The 24,467-nt window shown below is 40.8% G+C and overlaps 1 protein-coding gene across 4 annotated transcripts in view; it reads right to left on the reverse strand.

The window, feature by feature from the left end:
- Positions 1–24,467, reverse strand: part of TBXAS1 (thromboxane A synthase 1) — a 240,724-nt gene that overhangs the window by 81,970 nt on the left and 134,287 nt on the right. For all 4 annotated transcript variants that reach the window (XM_086754539.1, XM_086754548.1, XM_086754556.1 and 1 more), the window contains 4 exons: positions 21,248–21,364; positions 13,790–13,878; positions 11,175–11,323; positions 9,328–9,458 (listed from right to left, as the gene is read on the reverse strand). In XM_086754539.1, the coding sequence (XP_086610665.1) occupies positions 9,328–9,458; positions 11,175–11,323; positions 13,790–13,878; positions 21,248–21,364 (486 nt within the window). The remainder of the gene's footprint in view (positions 1–9,327; positions 9,459–11,174; positions 11,324–13,789; positions 13,879–21,247; positions 21,365–24,467) is intronic.

The following is a 24,467-nucleotide window of genomic DNA, read 5'->3' on the forward strand; positions in this document are numbered from 1 at the left end:
AAAACATGCCAACAGATGGACAAAACCGCTGAACCAGAATGAAATATCATGGAACAGCTTTTTCACAACAGCTTCAGAAAAGGTCATGCTATATTGCAAAAAGAAGGCAGTGCATGGGGCTGAGAGAGGTCACTGTAGGCAAACAGAGACACAGAGAGACTAACAGAGACAAATTCATAGATCACCATTAATACTACAAGTGCTGCAACTCCCCTCCTAGTTCTACGAGTGACTCAGGGAGGAAGGATGGTGAACCGATAACAGATAAAAGAAAAAACTCACAAGGATGAAGTATGAAAGACAAAACTGAAAATATTAAAACTGACAGAGAAAGGGAAAGCTCTGTTATTGCAACTAGGTCAGTAAATCTGTGATTTTTTTCTAAATTAAAAATTTAGATGCTACAGTCTAGTTACGTATGTCAGAAGAAAGTCTGTCTGTAGAGGGAAAGTACCCAAACATGCTATTGCTCTGAGTAGGAAGGTAAAATAAATACATAAAACTCCCAGGCCCAGTCAACAGATCTACTGCAGATTTAGATCATGAGTAAGTTAAAAAAAAAAAAAAAGGCTATGTAAATGAAGATTCGATCTTATATCTCACCTTGGCATTAAAGGCCACCACCCTGCTATGCAGAAAATTAATCTCCAGATGATTTCATTTTATGGCAAGATTCCCTTTTCTGATTTGAAAACCCCACATCCTGGATGAAGACCAGATCACAGATTAAGCAGGAAAAAGGAAGGGCTTTCAGCAACCTAAAGTAGGCTCTTCTGAGAAACTTAAGAGGGGCAGACCGCAAGTGTAACACACAGGAGAGATGAGGAACTGTAAGAGAGAGAAGTTACAAAAGAAAGGGAATGTGCACAACTTCAGGGTGAGATTTTTTTCCTTTCAGCCAAAGGGCTGAATACTGAGACTGCACCATGAAGGAAAGCAAATGATAGGAAGCGGGAAAAGACACGTTGAAGGAGATTTACTTTATGCTGAGGGAATCGCAAAGGGAAACTGTGCTTCCAAGCCTATAGGAAAATGACCCTGAAAGGCAGATGTAACACTGCTTAGGCTGGATATTTTGCACAGATGAGAACATGCAACAAAAAGGCCGGATTACTTACTGATTTGGCGTGTATCAACAGATATATGACTACATTAGATTCTGCCCCAAGTGCTAGAAAAGAAAGGCAGCTGGAAATGCTTTACTCCCTTCTCAGAAAATAGATACCTTTTTCCCAGTCCTGGACATAGCAAAGTCTCATTGGGTCTGTGTAACTCCTGTGACCCAACACCCAGGAACGTTTCCTCAAAGACACACAGTGACCCAACAGGTTGCAACAGCCTTGATCCAATTATTTTCTCTGATCGGCGTATCGGGAGAGATGCTAACTAACCAAGGGACAAACTTTATGTCTAAGGTCATGAAACAGCAGAATTAAGTACTAGGTATAAAAAGTATTAAAGCCTATGCCACATCCTCCTCAAACAGATGGCCTTTCAGAAAGATTTAATCAGACATTGAAATGCATGCTGCGAATACTCATTACTAGCACAGGATCAGGCTGGGACAAGTGGCCAGCACTGACGCTATTGCCTACAGGGAATTACTGCAGGCATAAACAGGATTTTCAATGTTTGAACTTCTCTCTGGATAACAAGCACAGGGTCCCCTTGCCCTCATAAGGGAGGGTAAAGCAAAAAATTCATGACAGGGTGGGCCAGATCTAGGTTGCAGAGAAGGCAAGAGACCCAAGCCATTATAAGGAACAATCACCTTTTTTTTTTTGGCTTCCTCATCCTCTGTTTTTCGCCTGTGTTGGTCAAGCCATCACAAAGCTTAGTGACACAGACCAGTGTCTACCGTATCCCACCTGCAAAGCACAATGAGTTCTTGGTCTTCTTATTTTTGTGGACACATAAAACAGAGCTGTGACCACTCCCTCCTTGTCAGTATCAAGAACAGGAAAAACAGGGCATAGCCACAACAACCAGCACCTAGGAGGAGGTGTAAGTAGGGTTGTCAAAAAAAAAACAAAAAAAACCCCCAAACTTTTGATCTCCCCTTCAAGGATGCAGCAGTTACTTTGAAAAAGAAATCTTTGCCTTTTAATTCTTTCCTTCTCCAGTTTTTCAGAGAAATTTCAAACATTACTTGAAAAAATCCTTAAGCTATCTTTTGGTCTGGATTTTTGCTAAACAATATTTTAAGTGACTAATTTTACTGTATAAACACCATTTTAAAAAGTCACTAAAACTCTTGACATCACCAACAACTGAGCATGTTTATTTTTCACTCAGGATTAAAAAGTCTTTTTTCAACACTAAAAATCCTGTCCTCAACTAAAAGATGTTTCTCATACACTGCAGATCAGCAAAGCCAACTGTCCACTTTCACTTCCCACATCAGCTGGTGAAAAGAGGAGGAAAATGCATGCAAACCTTATTGACAGAAGCATTAAAGTCCTTCCTCTCTGTAACTCTGAAGGCATCCTGTTGGCCTGATGACTTCCAGTGGATTAACACTGCTACAGGGAGCATCTGAACCTCCCCTGTTCTCCCCAGAAAGGGGCAAGGATATAATTTTTTGAAGGCCCTCTGAAGGAGCTCCACCACACATTTCTTAGAAAGCGAGGTTAGCTTTTCCTGCATAGTCACTCACATTTTCCTAGTACTGTCTGCAGGATCATTCTTGGCAACTCCGGATACTCAAAAACTTCACCAGCCTAATCATTATGAACACCCTGGTCCCTTGATTTGATTTCCATCCTTTGGTACAAGTCTATGTTCTTGCAAACTGAAGTATGTGAGTGGTGCTCCAATAAGTCAATGAGATTGCATGATGGCAGTTTGGACCCCGGCTTGTAGCTGAAGTGGGACACGTGAAATATGAGATAGGGACACCTCTCCTGTCACCCCATGAAGAAGAAATGGAGATACACAGCAGTGGCTGAAAAAGATTAAAAGGGAGTGGGGAGAGATAGAGGTATCAGAGAAAGAGTCCCAGATGCCAAGATTATTTTGTTACGGTTGCTACAGGGTTTTCTGGAGTGGGGCAGATAATATATCCACATTATGCCATCTGCCTGTTCCTGGTCTAGGATCCATAAAGTACTCTGATCCATAACCGAGGAGGCAGTAGAAATGGTGTGATAAGAGCAAACGGTGAGTGACAGCAAGAAAACCTACTATGTGCTTGCTGGCAGCAGGTAACCAAGCAGATATTTGCTCTCTTCTTGTGACTGCAGCGCTCATAAAGCGCTGGGCTCACAGGTGTGCTGGGCTGCAGAACTGGGACAGATGCAGTAGTAATGCAAATTCTTCCTGCTTCCCCATCAACACGCCTCAGGGAGGTGAGAAAGTCACCGCTCTCGTTACTTATTCTGTCCTTGATCTCTTTTGAGCAGAGAGTCTGCAGAACTGCATTTCATGATGAAAGCACCTCAGCCAGAAACCACAAGATCACATTTTGTAGGCCTGCAATTCGTCGTTGGAAAGATAACAACAGACTGATCAAGAAATTTCAACTGGTGACCAAAAGTAATAGGGATTTCAAGTTCACCTCCATTCGAGGTTTTGAGGCCTTGCTATGTTTTAATGCCCACTTAAGAAATTCAGAGTAAGTTATAAAATTTCATTGCATCTTTAAGAAAAAGGGAAAAAAAAAAAGATTTTTCTTCAAATGTAGGATGGAAGGAACATAATTTTAAAAGCAAGCAGTAATGGCTTGACTTTTAAAAGAAGGAGAATAACTAAATCACTTTTTAACATAATACCACTTTTTCTCCCCTCTTAGAATCACTGTATGCTGCCCAAGCACAGCCACCAGATTTGATGTTCAAAAGCTTTTAAACATATTTTAGAGGAATGATACCCTTCATCTTAAAATGGCAGAGATACAGGTTTGAGATTTGGGTTCAAACCCCATATTTAGCAAGTTTGCTCTATATCTTTGAGATACACAATTACCTTTCTGAAAAGCTCACATTATATTTCTACCCGACAAAGGCAGTGGATAATGACACGATCAAACCATGAGAACAGCCCAGTGGAACAGAATCACAACATCCCTCCTACAGACTTAGAAAAACAAAAGGACCAGACAGATACTTTGTTTTACTGACTTGATAAATCAATAAAAATGGATTATTTAATACTGCCGTATAGTGTGTATCCTTAAATGGACACCACCTTCTTTCAAATATAAACAAGTTTTGCTTGGTTTTCTACAAAGGCAGGAGAACTGCACACTATTAGAAGGTGTCTAATCCTCCCATCTGCTCTTTCCTTAGAAAAATATTTACTTTTAAACATCTGTACTGCATTTCCACAGTTCAAACACACACATAGCTCCTGGAATGTACATAGTATTTAGCAAATTTTTAACTAAGTTTTCTTAGTAATTGTATAGTTTTCCCTTGACAAGGAGAGGATCAGACTTTTTCAGGAGGATTACCTCTGCTCAACTCATTTAAAGCAGCTCTTGAATAAAATAGTTCATTAGTTCATGAAAAGGAAAAACTCCAGGGAACTGCTGGGGAAGGAAAAGAAAAGAACAGAGTGCCACAGTAATTAGGTTTTCAGATTGTCCCTTATCCTCCAGAATGCAGGTACACACACATGTGCCCCTCTTCCCTGTAGGTAAAGCATTTAGGGGAGCTCATTGCACATTTTTCCCTGGGAATCAGTGTTCCAGAGATTGAAGTGGTAACCAGGCCATCATTTCCCAGAAAGCTATTAAAAGCTCCTGCTTCCTTACAGCACATTACTATTGCTACCCAGTAGTGAAAGGGCAGCTCTCTCCCCTTCACAAGCATTTGAACAGCTGAGTTACAGATCTCCTTGAAATTCAGTTTCCTGAACTTTTCATGCTGATGCTGGAAAACCCAAGGATCTCCACACACCAGGAATCACTCTGTGTCTGCCCAGATGTGCAGGCAGTCGGGGGTCAGCAGAGCCAGTGACTGTACTTACCAGGGATCAGGGAAAGGATTGGTAGGCATGAGGATGAGAAGTGGGGAAAACTAGAGGGGGCTGCAATTGTTCACTGGCAAGTGCTGACCAGAGGAAAACTTATTTTGATCTAGACCCAGCACAGTAGAATACAGAGTATCCCAGGGCCATACTAAATCATGGGAGGCCAGATCATCACCATACAGCTTCTTTGTGGCTTTACATCACATGGCTCACAGGCAGCGTGGTTCACGGCAGCTCTCTTCTCCTGATGTTCCTTCTGTCTGCTCTGCACTTACACCAAAAGTATTAAGGTAGTCCGTAGGTCTCCAGACAGATTGACTGAACTGCCAACCCAAGATGCCAACAAATACAGTCCTGGTGATATTTCTCTGCACTTTGTCACCCTCTCCTTTCAAATTGGCTTGAGACCACAGAGAAACAGCTGATCATCATCAGAAACATGATCAGGTCACTACCTGCTTGGCATGGATCAGTGACCTTGAGTTATGCATTCACAGCAGAGAATATGGCTGGAAAAATCAGGAGATGCCAGAAGAATGCATTGCAGCCTCTGTGAACTATAGAATTCTCCTTGTTAAAGGGCGGGTATTTTCCAAAAACAATGCTTTGCGATATCCTTAAATTGTTACATTCCAATTGTTGTTATTACTATGGACAACAAATTAAATTCTGGCCTTTCATTTGCTGAGGGCACTTAGTTTCAACCCACAGTTTTAGAAAGGAGTCTCAATTTTTATCACTATCTAGAAATCATCATTAAAAACAGACTGATAGGTTAAGAACTGAGCTAGAACACAACAGAAAAACAACTCTTACGTGAACAATGATTTACATATCAGATTATTAAATGAAAATCTATCAGACTATCATCTATTGAAGTAAACAAACAGTCTATCTGCCCTGTTTCTGGAAACATTTTGCCTAAGGGAAAAACTTAAACCCGGGCAGATAATCAGGATAAGGTATTTGAACACTTAAATCCTGCTGGAGTCTTCAAAGTAGGTGTTAAGTGGTGCATTAAATTTGTGCTGTTTCTTCTGAGCGGGGTGAATTTGCTCTTCTGTAAATAGTGGGGAAAGCATTTTACAATAATTTGAATCCATGAATAAATGTAATATATTAAAATTTCTAAAGTGCAACCACTCAATGCTTTTGTACATAAGCCAAATGAGTGGAATATCCAGGACTGAAATTATTTGACTGACCAAAGAAAGATAATATATAATTAAAATGACATCTGCAGCACTAACCGATGGGATGAGAGAAAGCAACATCACAGATCTCATATAAGCTGCAAGCGTATTATTAGATCTAAACCTGGCTGTAAAATTACTATCTGCCCGTGGGATTATCTTTAGGCATTCAGAACCATTGTTTCATTTACTGATAGAACAGGGATGATAACAGGCTGACTTTGCTTGTCACATTGTTTTTTGGCCTTTCTTTATTCTTCCTTCACGTTAGCTGCAGATGAGAGGAAGACAAGCTTCAGCTGAATCACTTTCGTGGAGCTTTTCATTGTTTTACAGTTTGTTCCAAAGGTGTTTTTTTTTTAAATTATTTTTGCATTCCCCCTGCCTCCAAAGAAAAAAACCCAAAGCATTTTTAAAGGTGGTAGAAACAATGAGGAGTAAAATATGCACACAACATAACATCTAGGAATGTGGCAACCTAAGGAATACCCACTGGCCTAATGCAGTGCAGGGAGATCGTAAGACTTTGTTTACAGCTCCCATGATTAGCACACAGAACCAGGAGCTACCGGTTATACCTTGGCCTTGTTAAAATTCAGTGCCAAAACTCCAACTGACTGCAGTGGGTACATTTCATCATTCGAGACCTAGGACACAGCTCTCCCTCATATCCAGGGCTATCTGGGACACCTCATCTCTACAGATTACATTTCTGCATTAAATTGACAACAAAAAAGCCTGCAACTCACTTCCGTAACATACGAAGTTGCATTTTGATTTATTTCACATACCATTTTTATGTTCCTGGCAAATTATTAAGTTGCCTATACTTGTAATCAGACTCATGTGCCACCCACCTAAAATAGTCAAAATTCTAAGAGTGCGTTACAGAACAGGCAGTGAAAAGGAAAAAAAAAGGAAGCTCCAAACTTTCCAATCACTTTTGAAAGCCGTGCTAATGATCTTCGAACTGCAAAAGGGACTTAATGTGCTCTCAGAAATCTGGTTCTAAGTGTCTAACTTCCAGCATTTGAGATATTTCCCATATGCCAATTTTGCAAACTAGGCAGAAGTCCAGGAGCAGGCAGGACCACAGCCAGTCACGGCCTTGTGCACACACTATTAAAGCAAATATGGACCTTGTCCTTTCTTCCACGCTGCCCTGATACTGGGTAGCTACTGCCATGTGTTATCTCTTAGAGCACCTCCCAGCATTCCTTCCAATATAACCTTAAACCTCTGCTCCATCAACCACTGAAACCTGCAAACAGGCTGCATATGCAGAGGTTGCTCCCTCCTGCTCTTGTCACTACGATCTTGCTTTTCTTTGTGTTTTATCCTAACCAGACCCACCTGCTGACCTTTATCTTAGTCTGCAGTTTGAGGGAGTGATCACCTCTAGTATAGTGAAGGATTTAGCCCATGATCAATGCCCTCAGTGCCACAGAAATACATTGCATTTCATTAATAGTAGTTAATACATTAACTAATTTTAATCCACATTAGATTGTTCCATTGTCCCTTTTATCCTTTTATAGCTGATACACAGAATAGACTTTTCAGCAGACCCCTTCGGCATAAATCTTTGATTCAAAATTCTCCATGCACACAGCCACACCAGTGTGTCATTAAAAGCTCACACTGGATCTGTGCACTAGAAATGAAGTGTCTGCAAGCAGCTTAGATACACCATCCCTGTTAGAAAATAATCCTCCAGCACTCAGCTTGGGCCAGGAACCATGTTTATGAATCACAAATTGTTCGTGGCCGGTCAGCGGTGCTTATGGTCTTTTGGATGTAAAGAAGGATGGAGACAAAGACCTGAAGGCTAGTGGGGGCACAGAATCATAACGGTGGGCTGGAGGAAAGAAAAGAAGCATGTGGTGATAAAGCACAACAAATACGGAAGTGACACTTCACTGCAGAAACAAGTTGAAGAAAAAGAGCAGAACCCATAACACAGCAAAGAGTAGCAATATCTTTGAAAATCAATTTGATTTTTAAATCTCTCCTGGATGTAACATAGGGTAAACTAAAATCCATTTTTTCCCAAATGATGACAACTTGGCACTAAGCTATGAGAAAAGTTGGGAGGATCCATTCTCACCTGTGCTTTTACTGGATCAGAACTGCTCTTCATCTCAAAGTGGTAAGAAATATCTCTTATAGTTCAATATTAACAGCTTTTAATGTGGATGTTGTAGTGTTTCATGTCCATTGATATGCAAAACTTGTCTCTGTTACCTTTAAAATGGAATTCTCATTTATATTCTTTGTTTCTTACTACACATCCTTAACTAAGTGGTTAACTTATTTTTAGGGATATTACGTGCAGACTGTAGTAAAGAACGATCCAAAAGGACAAGCAGACCTGAAGAACTTTTGTGTCACAGAACTGAAGCATGTCTATGTTCCAAATGCTTCATATATCAAAAATAGAGAGACTTTAATAAAAATGCATCTGCCTTCAGATACTTCAGATACTTCAGATAAAACAACGCTGATTAAAACAAACAAAAAACAAAAACCCCCAGAACTGCCTTATGTCCAGATGAAAGAGAAATTAATGGGTAACAAATGATTTGTTAATACTGCAAACCCATTAGTTTGCATACCTCAGGCAGAATTTACTATCTTTCTCTTTAGCCATATCAATATCAAGCATCCGCTCTTAACCAGACATGCAAGTTTTTTTCATTTTCAAAAGCAGTAGGAACCGTCACAGGACTACATAAAACCTGCCTCAGCTCCTAGGTAATGACTGGGTTGAAACTGTCAGTGGGGGCTCTCCTTTCTCTGGTTGTTATGGAAAAGTAGCTTAGACAAAAAGCCTGACTTTAAGATGAGAAAGAAAATTCTACAGAGTGAATCCTTCCTTCTGGGTCTAGAAACTGGGTTGGAAAGTCATCCCAGAGGTAACATTTTCTGCATTCTTATTTGAACAGAAATACTAAGAGAAGCAGTCTTTCTTGTAATGTGTTAACAATTCTGCATCAACACCAAGCCCCGTTGATGGTACATAAAGCTAAAAATGAATAAAATCTTCACTAAATTGCTTTGAATATTCAAACAGAGTTTGCTTTTTCAACTGAGGCTTATGCCACTTCCCGTTTTTGCTCAAAACGTTTGCTTATCCGTATATTTATCACAGAAATAACCTTACCTCAGCTGCATCTTGCTGGTCTCTGAAGACAATTGCATTTTTTATGATTTGGATAAAAAATCCATTCAGTTCCTTTTGTTTCTTGTTTGGCAAAATCCGGAGCAATGGGATCATTATGAATGGGAAAGAAACTGTAAGAGATTTTAAAGAAGAAAACACTGAATCAGACTGTAAAGGCATATAATATCCCCCTCTTTTAATTAATATTTTAAAACTCATCAAGTGGGATGTGTTACTTTCATGAAATCTGTTTTTTTCCTCTTTCTCTCTGCCTCTCCCTCTTTTTCTTCCACTTCCATAGGCTAGTAAAGGATTTCCTAGAAATTTCATGTTGGCTGGGACTCCCCTGCCAGACAGATGCCTTCCAAGCTTGTTTTCACAATGCTTGAGGGTTTCAGTTCAGTTTCTTCATGCTACAGAGCCACTACAACAAAGGGGAGAATTATTTTCCCTGCCTTCTCAAACAACTACATAAAGAAGGTGGGGATCTTGACCTAGCCTAGCAACTTATGGCCCTGATCCATGAAACTGTGTAGTAGCCATTCTCATTTACAGTTCTCCAATATTGGAATATTAGTTTGCTATTTTGTTTTGCTTCTCTAAACAGGCCACAGACTCTGTAACTGGGATATTATCACAAGGATGATCTTCAGTCTATGGCCTTTATAGTTAAGAACTAGAAACCTGAGCGAAGTATTGCATCTTAACAAACCCCTCATTAAACTAGGAACAGCTTAAGTCTAACAAATCAGCTATCAGAAAACCGCTGTGCTGCCAACAGGGCAACACAGTGTGGAAATTCAGGTCATGTAACATACCGGTAGAAAAAGATCAAGCAAGAAATCCAGCCCCAAACCCTACAGAAACTTTCTTTAATGAGGGACATGGTCTTAGACATTTAGGGGCACATTTTTGTCCCTTTAGAAATTAGTCACAAATCCCACTTTGCAATCAGGTTAAGCATTAACCCCAGGACATTTCGGATACACGACTCGTGAAGGAAACAGTTCATGTGCTGCTAGTACAGGTGCAATCTGTAATGCCAGCAGGATCAGATGGGCACAGAAAACTTGTGCCACTGTGCCACCTGACACTACTGTGAGCAGGTTGAGATAGCAAGATGGTAAAACCCCATCAACCTTGATTATGCTGTGGCTTCTTCAGCTATGATTCTTACTGTCCTTCCATTAACAAGGACACCATCACCATGAAGCCTTAACATTCATGCCCTAGAACTAAACAGCTTTATACTCCATTCTTGCATTCCCTATCTTTTCACCTGAAAATAAATGCATTTCCTTAATGACTGCCTGTGCTGGCACTTACCATCTTTATCCTTTACAGGCATCAAGCAGGCTGCCGCTGCTATTCAAATAAGAATTTGGAGGACTTATGCTATCTGCTTATGCTCCTCCACGTCTCTTCTTCAGTGGCTTATTAGCCCACTGTTGCTTATGGGTGGGATTTCAATCTCTACCAAGCAAACCAAGTACACAAGAACGTTACTCTGAGGCTCTGAAGGGCAGTTACACTGTTTTAGTACAGAAGTATATTAAAAGAGGTACTACAGAGACTACAGGTCCCAAAAACTTTCCATTCAGATCAAACTGGAACACTGCCTCCTGAGACTCTCAGTTTCTGAAGGAAGATGCATTAATGGTGACAAAAGCTGTACAGCATATAGTGGAAATCTCCTGGGTATACTTGGCTTGTAGGTTGCATTCTGAACACCTCTGAAATAAAGACTGCTATTCACCTTCCTCCTCCTGCTTCAGCATGTTTTGCAATTTGAGAATGACTTTTAGAAAATTACCATAAAGAAGTAGACAAAGGTGGACTATACTCACGGATTAGAATGAGGAGAGGCTTAAACAAAGACATTTCAAAGAATGTTCTGCAATTCTTAACAAAAAGGTCATTGGGATTCTTCTGAGAATCAACCTCAATTCCAAAAGCTACGCTACCAACGACATCCAAAGTAAAGCAGTTGTAACACCTGTATTGAGTTGAAGAATGATAAATCATTAGCTACAAATTACATATCCATTAATATCTTGCTTCTACAAACATGCTATAACATTAATTTTTGCCTCTGATTTTCATTTTGCTTTTAGATTTGAGCTTTGCCAGCAAGAGATGTTTCTATCATTCTGACAAATGCTGGTGCTTCATAATTATCGTCTTTTCTCTGTCTACAATCAAAGTGATCATAGTTTCATATAGCCTAATAATTCCACTAAAAATTATAAAAAATAAATTATTTCATTTGTTATTACCTAGAAATCAAATGCAACAGGTCAGAGATTCATAAGCATTTTCTTAGTATGCATCCTAATAAAATAGATAATTTCTTTCTCATTTTAAAATGCAGAAATCCCATCTACTACCAGTTCAGCCTAAACTCTCAATGCGAACAAGTGGTGGTTAAGTAAAATTTCCTGTTAAGGATTTCCTTCATCTTCTTGATAGCCTCTTTGTAACGTAAAACCACGGGCAAAACCAAGAGGAACTGACACCATCTGAAATCCCTATCTGCAGAGGAGCAGCAAATGCTCTGAGAACTACAAATGATCTGTGGACCATAATGTAGAGAATTCAGAACTTACTCAATCTCCCCCCATGTATCTTACCATCTATCCAGTTGTCTTACCATCCTTATTTCTACTGGGCATTAGCAGTTTTGAGATAATGGACTGAGAATGTAAAATATGCTTAAAATTTGGTTCTTTTGATCTGTGGCCAAGTCTGCAATGACTATTTTTCTGTGTTCCCTTACAAAAGGCTAATATAAAATTCTCTGGTGTTTTAACCTCAGTGAGCGTGAATTAAGAGGAGAGCAGGACTCAGGCACAGTATATCCTGTATACATATTTTGAAGCAGCATTTCTAAACTATGATCCTTAGGCACTGTCATTCTGATGACACCCGAGGAGATTTGGAAGATAACAACAATGCTGCAAAGCTAAGTAACTTCTTTGGGTTTTCAACTCCTACACACCAAAAAAAAAAAAAAAAGGCATTATTGGAAGTTGAAATGTTAAAAGAGAGGTACTGTAATAAAACAATAATTTCAGAAGCACTTGATCATCTATCTCACCAAGGTACTTTTCAGTACTTTTTCAAGCTTAAAAACTAAATTTTTATTTGTTGGCAAAACACAAAATGGTTAAAGACACCTAATGTACAAGATGACAGGAGGTTGCAGATAAGGTATTTACATCCAAAAATAGCTCCCAAGGCAATTCTGTGAAATTGCAGTGCGATGAGAATCATATTTATGTAGTCAAACTGGCTGAAACGGTAGTATGATAAAACAACTGGAAGATCATATTCTGAGACAGTCAACATCATTCATCTATACTTTTAAAAGGTCTTTTCCAAAGTGCCTCTTAAGAGGTGAAACTCCATCATAGATCAATAACTAAAGACCAGGCAAAGAAAAAGGACAAATGAAAAAAAAAGGGAAAAGCCTGGAACGACCCAAAAGGTCAATTTTCATCAGAGTGCTAGGCTAACCATAATGTATTTCAAGGTTTCATAGCATCTCTTCAGATGTTTAATAAAGAGATGTCTGTGCACACATATGCACTTGCATGTGTACATATACATGGACTTGAAAAGAGATGGATGAATTGTGGCTAAACATCCATTCCTTTAGATGAAACAGAATTATTTGCGTGGCTTCAGCTTGAAGGAAATCACGAAGAACCTTAGAAGGTGCTGACCAACCCTGCAAATGAAGTGTATGGAAAATAGTGCCTATTAGAAAAAACACATTTGAACTACCCATATGCCATACAGGGTCCTAGAAGAAATGTGTCTACTCAGAGAAGGAGCTAGACAGTGTTGTGAACAGTTCAGTGAAGACCTCCAATAAGAGAGCAACAAAAAAAACAATAGGATATTAAATGTATAACAAATGGGAGGAAGCACTGTATGGAAAATATTGTGTCATTTTATAAATAAATGGTACATTCTCATCTGGAGTACCAATCCTGTTGCTTCACAAAAGGCTAGCGTGCCATTGATGGGGTTAGGAGGCATGTGGTAAGAATGATTAAGTGCTCAAAAAACCTCATATAAAAAAAGCAAGAGGGTGACAGAGTAGAAGGATTTGTTACTAGGTCAATTCCTGTATTTGTACATTATTGGCAGACTGTAGAGAACAGACTGGACAGGGACTGATTCAGCTTTCGTTTCTGCTTCCAGCTGTTAAAACTTCATTAAACAGCTAGAAATACATTAGATGTTTTTCCAAAATTACTTTTCAGGTATGCAATGGCTGCCCCCAGGAAGAAAAGGCATCTATCATACACATCCTTTATTAAACTATGATGTCCACTTATAAAAGCAAGGGAGGAAAACAGAAATGTTTTATACAGTAAGTGCATATTTAGAATAACTGCTGCTATTGACTTTTTTTTTTTTAATCTCTTACTAATTTCTGCTGTGTTGAACATACCTCTGGATATCAAAAACTTTGCCAGAATCTGCATAGACTTTCAAGTTACCCAGCAGGACGTCACAGGCCTGGTTTATCAGAGGTGTCATCTAGAAAGGAATACATTGCATTGTGAAAAACATTAAAATGTTAAAGAACCCCCAATTATTCTAAATTAGTTTTATCCAGTAGATGGGACAGAGCTCTCAAGATCCTCTGCAAGTGTAGTCAAGCACTTTTGCACAGGTAAGATGAAATGTTGGGACTATCTGCTAAAAATAAACCTACACATTACAGGGATGCCCTTCTCCAGCTCTGGACCTAAACACGAGAGGCTCTGTCACTTACCTGACCTTTGGTTCTTGCCCACCTGTGGCTATATACACAGAGAGCTAACAAGCAAAGACATCCCCCTCTCTTTTTAATCATCCCCAGCTTCAATTGATGATTTATCCTGATCCACATTTACAGTACATTACATTTAGGCTACATATGCTCCAGGGCAGAAGGAATAATAGTTTCCATAGTCCCAAAGACCTGTAAGCTATTAGCATCAGAGACCCAGCATTTCCATCCTGCTGTCCCTCAGTTTGAAGGATTTAACCTGTACATTAGAAAGGCACCATGTATACCACTGCAAGCTGGCAAGGGCAAACTGCTATTGCTACCAAAGGAAAGGGTTTTCCGGAGTGGTGATGCCATTAAATGGACATTCATGTGAATTTATCCAGCTAGTGGTCCTTTCCAGTCATCGACACATGATGGTCAGGTAGAATTGCTTACCCACAGCCTGGCTGTATCAACAGTGCAATAGTCTCCTCTCTAACACTTCATGGAAACCATGACATAGGCAACCAACAAGACCTCATTAAAGTCTGTCGCTCTCTTTTACTTTTTACACATGAAAGGCATCAGACACTTCCCTTGATTACACCTACTAGGTGGGCAGAGGAAGGCTGTAGCAGCAATCCAGGCGTGACCCTAAAGGCATTATCTGCTATGACTCTTTCTCCACACAGACTGCTGAGAGATCCATATAGCCTACAATTTAATACCACAGTCTTGCCTCAACAATTATGCCAAGCATCAGCAGACGTACATACAGAAATCTGCCTTTCCTTTCTGAACAACCTTCTTCAGCATACAGATGTCAACAAACATGAGAACAGACTTGTCCCTTAACATTCTTTTTACCACAAAAGACTGCAGCCTCTCAGCACACTCGAAGAGCTATGCAGCCTGGCCAGCCAAGTCCATTTTGCTTGGCACTTCTGCCTCTGTGAAACTGGCACAACACTTTGTGCACAGGCAGACTGCCATCCTAACACATGGGCAAGACCGTACGCAGTCAAAAGGCCAACGTGGGAGCATCCAACATGTTTTCTAAAGTCAGAAGTCTGAGTCAAGAATGTGCCTAGCTGCTCTTGAGGTCCTGTACCTATATGGGACAGAGCAAGTTGTTGCTATTTCAGTTCAAAGCTGGATTGATTTGGGCTTTGCCACAGTCTCACAAGACAATTCTGAAGCCAGATTAGTATTCGGTAAAAGCAGTTGTTACGTGTTTGGGAGCTGCACACCAAGTTACGTGGCAGTTTTCTTCCCCTTTTAGCTTTGTAAAGAATGTCTCCTGCAGTGAGCTGCTTCTCAAATGGTTCAACAAAATTAACATGTTTCCATTCAATAGATTGAACAAGGATGAAATGCTTTATAATCTCTGGGTCCAGCCCCTCCAATGAACTGAACCAGTCAAGGAGAACAAAATGAAAATCCCCATTTTAACAGGTATGATGTTTCCTAAACAGATGGTGATCATTTCAGATTTTCCTTTTATTGCCTCATTTTCTCTTTTATTCTTCGTTACATCACCAGACCTGCAACCACCTGGCTGGTTGCTATTGCTTTCCAACAGCTGGCAGAGATGGCAGGGGCACATATGCCTGGCCAGGGCATCTCACATTGGCAGGGGCACATACGCCTGGCCAGGGCATCTCACAGCACCTCTGCACTTTCCACATTCCACCAGCCTTTCAAAATACTGTTGCAATTCATTTCTAGCCAAAAGATATTTTTTATTAGTAAATCTAACCAGGAAAATGGCGAGAGGGGCACATGGATCTGATTTGTTGTTAGCATGATAGGACAGAGTCATATCAATGAGACAATTATTTGCATATGAAAGCTACGGGGGATATCTACTCAGGAATCCTGGGTTTGGATTTTTATTCCCCTGAGGGCCATAAATTAGTCCAAGATTGCTAACTACAAAGACCACAGACTGAAACATTCTCAAGTCCCTTAACACTTTAAACTCTTTGTTCAATTGTCAAGAAAAATAAAGTAGGGTTGAGGGAGGTGAACTATACCAAACTTTGAAAACCAGCACAGAAACAAACATGTTGATTTGCGCTGCCTTGGGTATCACTAACTTCCTATACATTCTCATCTGCCAGTCAGAACATAAAAGCTGCATAACCTGCCTGAGATTCAGTTCTTCATGGGTAAACAAACCCCAGCTGCTCTGTGTTCAGATTGGCTGAGAGTAACAGGATGAAGAAAAATCTAAACAATATGGTCCCTGTAAATATTTGATCTGCCAGTTATCTAATAGCAAGAGTAGCCCAGAGTCCAAATTTCTTTTTTTCTGCCAAAGAAGAGCATTTGGGGTTAGGGTTTTTGTGATGCCAGGGGCTTTGCTATATAAATCCTGCCAATATCCTATTTGGCACATAACAACAATTAGATTCTGTTTCTGCATGCGCACAGTGCATGGGGATGTTTGCACTGTTCAAAGGCATCAGAGTCATGTTCCTCTGCTTAGATGCGGTCCTCAGCATTCACTATTATTATTCCCCTTATTATTAGCACCCAAACTGTAAAGTAGAAGACCAGATCATATTCACTGTAGACAGACACACTGGAGACTTTACGCTTCAAATACAGTATGCTGAAGTCATGTTGGGCCTCTTGTCCCACAAACAGGATGAAATACAAAGAAAAGAAAAGGAAAAAGGATACATCCCTAACATAAGGATTGCTTCTGTACCAGATTTCAAGTCCCTGACTAAAACCAGGAAAAGAGCAGAGTATCAGGAAGATGTTTGTGAAATTTGTTTCCATCACCCTACAGTGGGGCCCCGCTATTCATGGGCACAACTTACCACAGTGAGCAACTCAACTAGACACTGGCTTGTGGCTCAAGGATACACACATTTCACTTACCAGCTTTTACAATTTGCTTTGTCTCAAGTGAGCACGTTTGCTTTGCTGAGTAACAATGGCAATTTCCAGACACCCTTCCAAAATGCTTCTGACCAATGTGCACAACTAGAGTAAGAGCAAATCAAGGAAACCTCAACGGTTGTACTGTCAGATCTTCTGTCCTAGTGGGACCTGGAAGATCTACATGCTTGAGAGTGACACTAGAGGATTTCCCTGCACTGTTCTGCCACATTATCACAACTTCTGCTTTGTGTCTCCCTTTGTTTGAAAGAAAATGCCTCAACACAAACTCCACTTTGCAGGTTATTTAGGACAATGCCACATTATGCTGTGCTCTCTTCTTTAATTTTTGTGTTCTGTTTCATTTTAATGGTTAGTTAATGGAGGAGAGGATTCCTGGCATACTGATAGGAGATGACAACACTACTGCAGCACCATCAGAAAAAATAAAAATCAATAGATTTTTCTGCTGGTGTTGGCTGTAAAAGAAAGCAAAGCTATTTATCAAGTCTGACAAGGGGTCCGGAACTGCAGGATCATCACAGGCAGCACAGCAAAAAGAACAACAACAAAATAAGAAATACTAAATAGGGAATCAAGATTGGTACAGCAAGATCACTAACATATCAGCTTGTTTCAATACATAATAGCTAAGGAGACCATGACAAGAACACTGGGAAATGCATCTTTTACTTAAAGGCCTCCAGGTATTTTGCTTTACCAACTCCTCATGAACTACAGCTTGGATCAACTTTCAGTGGTCTGTATTATTGCCATTTAACAGATGAAAGTAGTTTAATGCACAGAGAATTTAAGTAGCTTCTGCCAGATCACCCACAGGCAGTCAATGGCAGAGTTGGAAGTGAAACTTCTTGGATCTCTCACCTCCTGCCTCTAATTTCTTGTTCTTAGTGTTCCCAGAGCAATGGCACTATGAGGTCCATAAAGGGGTCTCCCTGGAAAGAGCTTATTATCAGATCTACTACCAAATCCAGTGGCATCTCATGTGGGATGCTAACAAATCTTACTGCAGGATCAAGCATAGAAGTCTATTGATCTATGCTATGCTCACCACTACGGTATTTGAATTTAATGTTAAATGGAGCCAAATGTTCCTTCAGTTGGAGTGGACTGCTTTACTAATCTTTACTAATCTTTAGAAAAAGAAAATGTAAAAGGAAGAACACACAATGTATAGAAATCCATAAAAGCAACAGTGAAACAGTGCACTGCTTTTAAAGAGAAATTGAGGAAATGGAGAGAGAAAGCTGAAGAAGATGCCAGAAAATCTTGAAAAGCGTTAGGAAAACAACTCTGCATACACACAGCAATCACTATACTGGCTACTCAACAGCTCTATAACCTCTAGGGTCAGTTAATTGCTTGTAACTTTGCAAACTTAAAACTTTCTGAGATCAACTTTTCCTCATTTGGTGTCTGGCTGTTGGGGATTTTTGCCAAACTAAGGGGAAATTCCTCAAGCTTAGTGAACTTCTCAGTGACACTACACCGCTTCCGCGGAGAGACAAGGGCAAAGTACACCTCTGTCCCCAGCCACAGCAGGAGGTGCCTTTAGGTGTGGGGCACCACGGGTCAAGCCTTAGCAACATACATTAGCTCTGTCTTGGGTTTTGTCCTCCAGCAGGCAGGCCAAAGAGCAGATGACCGAGTTCTTGTTAGTGCTGAAGCTGTCCTTTAGTCTAGTAGTAGATTCTTGTGTTTCCAAAATGGAGATATCAGGAACCCACACTCAGCTCTCCAGCCCTCTGTGCATCTTTTATCTGAAGTGATTGTTATGGGGAGCACAAGCAGTTAACATTCATTGCTCTGTCACAGGCTAACAGCTTCCAGTTCTCTCAGAGCATCCAGACAGACAAGTCTATGTTCAGAGTGGCACTAGGGCTGCAGCCCTCAAGGGGAACCACTCCCAAAAGCCACTTGGGAGGTCTGCAGTCTCTGCAGCATCACTGGGGAGTCTGCATAGGGGAACGAAGGCAAGGCAGACATCCAGAGTGAACAGAGAGGAAGACTTTGGTGTGGGGTTTTGTCAGAGCTCAGATCTCTGTAGCAAAGGAACCGATGTCTTAGCAGAAGAAATGAGAAATGTGTCTAGCAGTATTTACAAATATGTATAAAACAACATATCAAGGTTCTTTTGCAATAAGTGAATACCAAAACTAGCTTATTTGTAACTCCTTTGAGGCAGAGAGGAAGAGTTTATTATAAACAGCATGTCTTCTACACAACTCTGAATACTCTGTAGTATGGCCAATGCTAGAATACAGTATTTTTATTTCTATGCTGCTGTAGAGGTTCTGAGAGACTACTATATATGGGAGAGTTGAAAAGTGAGATCATAATTAATGAGCATTGATTTCCTCTGAGAAGTGTTGGTATGGCTTCTAAATTAAGCAACAGCAAGAGAAGCACACGGGCAAGGACTTCAGTTGCATTACCTTCAAATCCTAGGACCGTTAATGTATTTGGGTAGAAAATGAAATGCAAAGCTAAGGAGTGCATCCATTCAAGAGAGGTTCTTAATCTCACATGAACTTACTGCAAGCACCTCTCTATGTAGGGATGGATGGTCTTCTGGTGAAGATATGGGACAGAGGAACAAAGTTGGGCCTTTCAGAGACACCTTCCCCACTCCTCATTTTCCCACTTTCCGTAGACTGGGAGGAGAAAGTGACCACGTCCAGGTCACCCTGAGCCCACGCATAATCACGCCCCTTCCACAGAGTTTGGAAGAGGCAGCACAGTCAAAGTTGATTATCAGGCTAAAAATAAAGGTCTCAGTTTTTGCATATGAGATGACTACCAACCACTAGCCAGCCCTCCATTTCACCTCCTACCACTACTCCTATGTTGCAGCTCTACCATCAAGCAGTGCAAAGAGAGCACCGTGACTTCTCCTCCCACTTCAGTTTAATTGGTCAAAACCTGCAAACCCATGCCTGCCCAGCCCTAAAGCACGATGCCCAGAGCCTCCGCCTACTCGCCCTCTCGGCTCTCTTCCATCAAGTCTGCCCGGCTGGTGCCAGCAGAGGTTGCTCTCCACAAATTGAGGGGAGCACAGCGTTATCTTTTGTTAGTTCACCAGCAAAGAGCTGATGACCTACAGTAAGGCAGATTAATTTCCACTAGGAAAACGCAAAAATTCTCCTCACCCCACCCTGCCACAAGCAAGTAATCGCTTGCATATTTAAACATCCTCGCCTCGCTAAAATTTCGCGATCGAGCCGGTGACAGAGCAAATGTCGGGGTGCATAACCAATGGCATTGTCAGTCGTGATTAATCAGCATCTCCACCAGGCTGGCGGCCAATTAGAATTTACCATAATAAGGAGGTGACAGCCGGCGTTGCTAAGCGACCGCTGTCTATAGAGCTGGGAGAGCCAGACACATTTAGATGTTACTGTGGATTTCGACAGCGGCATGTCAAAACAACACAAGCGTCTGCCCAGTGGAAAATTTTACAACCCAGGATTGGGCACTGGAGGGAGGCACAGTTCCCTTTCAGAATAAGATATATAAAGGGAGAGGTGGGTTTTTTGTTGTTGGGGTTTTTCCCCCACCTTGAAAGAAGACTCTAAGCAGTTAATCATTTATCTGCATTTAATTAAGTGATATCGTGTTACTGAAATAGGACTTTGTTACCGGGTAATGGGTTCCCATGGCTAAGTAAATGCTGAGACATTTGTAGGAAATTAGCAGCCGGTCAGCGCGGAGACATTTATTTTCAGTCAGAGGTATTTATCTGGCAATGGCATTCTGTTCCAGTGACTTATTTTATTATAAGAAAGGATTAAAGAATAAAAGGAGGAGGGGGGCAAGGAGACAGAGAAATGAAAATAGACTGACAGCAGTTCCCGTGTTAACGTGAGAGCTGCTGACTCTGCAAATTACAAAAAGCTATGTTCCAACTGGGAGTAATAACCTTTCCTGTACTTTAGCTTACTCCTAACAGGGCAGGGAGGAGGAAGGTGTAAGGCTCCTTTTTAGTTTGGTACAGTTCTATGGACAAACTGGTTTACATAAAGACAGAGGATCCTATTCTCAGGTGAGTTATTCCAGTTTTCACCAATCTATGACCTGACCTGGACCACACTGTATGTACACTTAACTGCATGTGGTCTTCAGGTCTAAACAAAGTAGCAGTTTTTCAACTGTTCTTAATATAAAGCTATATAAAGTAAATACTTGCACAAAAGAAAACGATTACGTCTTCTAAGGAAAGCAACACAGCCTACATCTTACCTCTTTCAATTTGGTATCACTGAAGGCTGGGGTCAGAAGGCTCCGGACATACTTCCATCTGTCATCACGAAGACAAAGGATGCTGTCCAGCATTGGCTTGGAAATCAGGTTCGGCTTCTAAGTCAGAAGAAAATACGATTCAGTTTTAACACAAATGCAACTAGAGCTACTCGAGACTCTGGAACTTGGAAAGATTGGCCATGAATGGCGTTGCATGGCTGTTTCCCAATGAGAAAGGTTCAAATCAGTCCCAAACACTAAAGTAAACATGGATGAGACCACAGAAAATTTCTCTTTTGCTGCACGCGTTTCCTTTTGGACTTGCAAAAAAGCCCTGGGCCAGTCCGGTAATGCCTTGCTCAGACTGTTCTGGTTCTGTTGTTCTGATGTTCTCCTGTGATTACCAGTTCTCCTTTGCTGAACTCTGGCTTCTTTCCTGTCTTTCTAAGGTGACTAGCAAGAGGACCTGTCAACACTCCCTCTCCATGTGACATAGTGCCAACGTACCCCATGCGGGTGTCGGTGGGGGACACCATTTTTGGTGACAGCTGGTATGTCAGACTGTTATATGCATTTTTAAAGTCTTCAGAAAACACGCTGATTAGAAAACAAGTCCTTAATCTGTCTATAAAGAACACTCTCACTAAGAAGTTGTGGCCTGGGAGTCTTACAGCTTCAGCAGTCAGTCAAACGTAGCAGTTTAAAGCACTGTCTGTACCAAGTTCTGTACCAAGATGACTGCTATGGATTTTTGATACTTTAATCACATCCACCAACTAAGAGAACAGTGATATTCATGAAGCAGTAAAAGGATAAAGAAGATGAAAGAGAAAATGTGTCAGAAAACAATGCAATTATTACACCTTGAAGCATCAGGATATGTCCAGTCCCATAGCAGAATCTACTACAACTTATGTTACTGCCAGAGGATGTTTCCTAATTGTTCTTGAAGGACTCAAAATCTTGAGATTCAATAACATCCCCACGTAAAGTCTTCCAGTGCTGGACTACTCTTACCATGGTAGCATGATCTCTCTTGCTGGAACTTATGGTCTTTAGCCTTTGTGCTAACACAGGCATAGAAAACAGGTTATTCTCTCCCTCTTTGCAGCAGTCCATACACACAGAAAGCTACAATAACTACTAATGATATTGCTGCCATCTACTCCAAATAACACCAATTTCCTCAATACATACTTATCAGTCATGTTATCTGGCACCATTTGTTCAGTCTTGTTGCTGTCCCTCTGCATACTCTTGTTGATTTACATAGTCCCTGGGACTCAACATGGTACTCCAGTGAAGGAGGGATTTTTTTCATATTTTCATATATGTAGGCTATATTCCTCTTTGTTCACCCCAAAATACCGCATGACAATGTTGACACATGTACTAGCTTGTGGGTCCCTGCAACTCTCAGACTTTTTTTTCTGAATAATTACTGCCTAGAAAGTTATTCCTCAGTCTTTATCATTAAAGTTTGTAACTCCCAAGAGTCATATATAGAACATGTCCTTGTTGAACTGTGACCATTCTTTTTATGCTTACTTCTCCAACTGATCAAGACCACTTTGAATTGTAGCCCTTTCTTTCATAGCGTCTTACATCCTTACCAGCTTAGTGCTTTCTATATAAATTGTTATTACACGCAGTGCCATCGTCTAACCCATTAACAAAAGTACAGAATAGCACTTGCAAATAAGTCACCTCTGAGATCCTCCCAGCTCATTCTTCCCTTGCAACAGTGGACTATTTCCAAACACTTTCCAAGTCATCTTCAACCAGTATTTGAGGTATTGTACAGCAATGTGCTCCAGAGAAACTATCCTAAAATCAGTGGATGGTGGTGGAAAGTGTACACTTCTGTAGGTATGAGGCTGTACAGAGACACTCATTTGCGGATGTGAGATCTTCTGGCACCCAGGCCCTTGCCTACCTGCCCAGGGTAGCAGTGGCAATATAGTTCCCCTTGTTATCGGTAGCAGCAGTATCCACTTTACTGGGAAAGACTCAAACAAGCCAAAGACATTTTAGCCTTCTCAATGCCATCTGTTGATCCCTTTCACCCTCTAACACTTTCTTTCAGTTTTTCTTTCATTACTAATGTACATGAAAAATGAGTTCTTATCACCTGTTACACACCTGGATACTTTAATCTCATTTTGTGCCTTGAGACTTCTGATTTTATTGTCCCTACATGCTATTTTTTTAATGTTTTTCTTGGAAATCTGACCTGCTTCCCACACTGTAAAAAAACTTCTTCTCTTCAGCCGCCATGAAGAGCTGACAATTTAGCTACACTGGTCTTCTACCACACTTCCTTAACTTTCCTCCTTACTGGAAGAGTTTGCACCTAATATCTTTCTTTAAGGAGCTGCCAGCTCTCCTTAACACCTTTTTCCTTTACACTTGCCAAAATCTTGCTACACCGCATAAGCTTGTAAAACGCAGAAGCCTATTTTATATTGCAAACAGGCTAATGGGATAGTTTTACATTTTCAGCAACACCACCCAGTGTAGTAAACTAATGCCACTGAGCTGACGCTACAGATCAGTTTTGAGCAAAGATGAACTGCTTTTAAGTAGAAGAGCACATAACGGGATATTAAGCTGAAGGAAGAGACTGACCCAGGTACTCTCATCAGATGACTACTGTAAGACAAAATATGGACCCATTTTTAATGTATATATAGAATATCCTATTTTGTGCAATAACAAGGAAAATTTAGGACAGGCTGTCAAAGCTGAAGTGGTTTGGACTGTTCTCTCTGAGTATCCTCTTTAAACAAACGATCTGTTTTCTAACTTGTCAGTAGGTATCTATTCCGAGGATCAGAAACGCAGCTAGAGAGACCATCACTCACTGGAGCGCTGCCTCACTTGTTACAGATATTTAAAGGCATAGTAGAATCACAGAATCATAAAATCATAGATGATCAGAGGGCTGGAGAACCTCTCTTATGAGGGCAGGCTGACAGAGTTGGGGCTGTTCAGCCTGGAGAAGAGGAGGCTCCGGGGAGACCTTATAGCAGCCTTCCAGTACCTAAAGGTGGCCTACAGGAAAGACAGGAAGAGACCCTTCAGTAGGGCCTGTTGTGACAGGACTAGGGTAATGATTTCAAAATAGAGGGAGGTAGATTTAGATTAGATATTAGGAAAAGTTTTTTACACTGAGGGTGGTGAAACACTGGAACAGGTTGCTCAGAGAGGTGGTGGATGT

The sequence above is a fragment of the Chlamydotis macqueenii genome, chromosome 1 (genome assembly GCF_036417535.1).
Source record: "Chlamydotis macqueenii isolate bChlMac1 chromosome 1, bChlMac1.mat, whole genome shotgun sequence".
NCBI lineage: Eukaryota > Metazoa > Chordata > Aves > Otidiformes > Otididae > Chlamydotis > Chlamydotis macqueenii.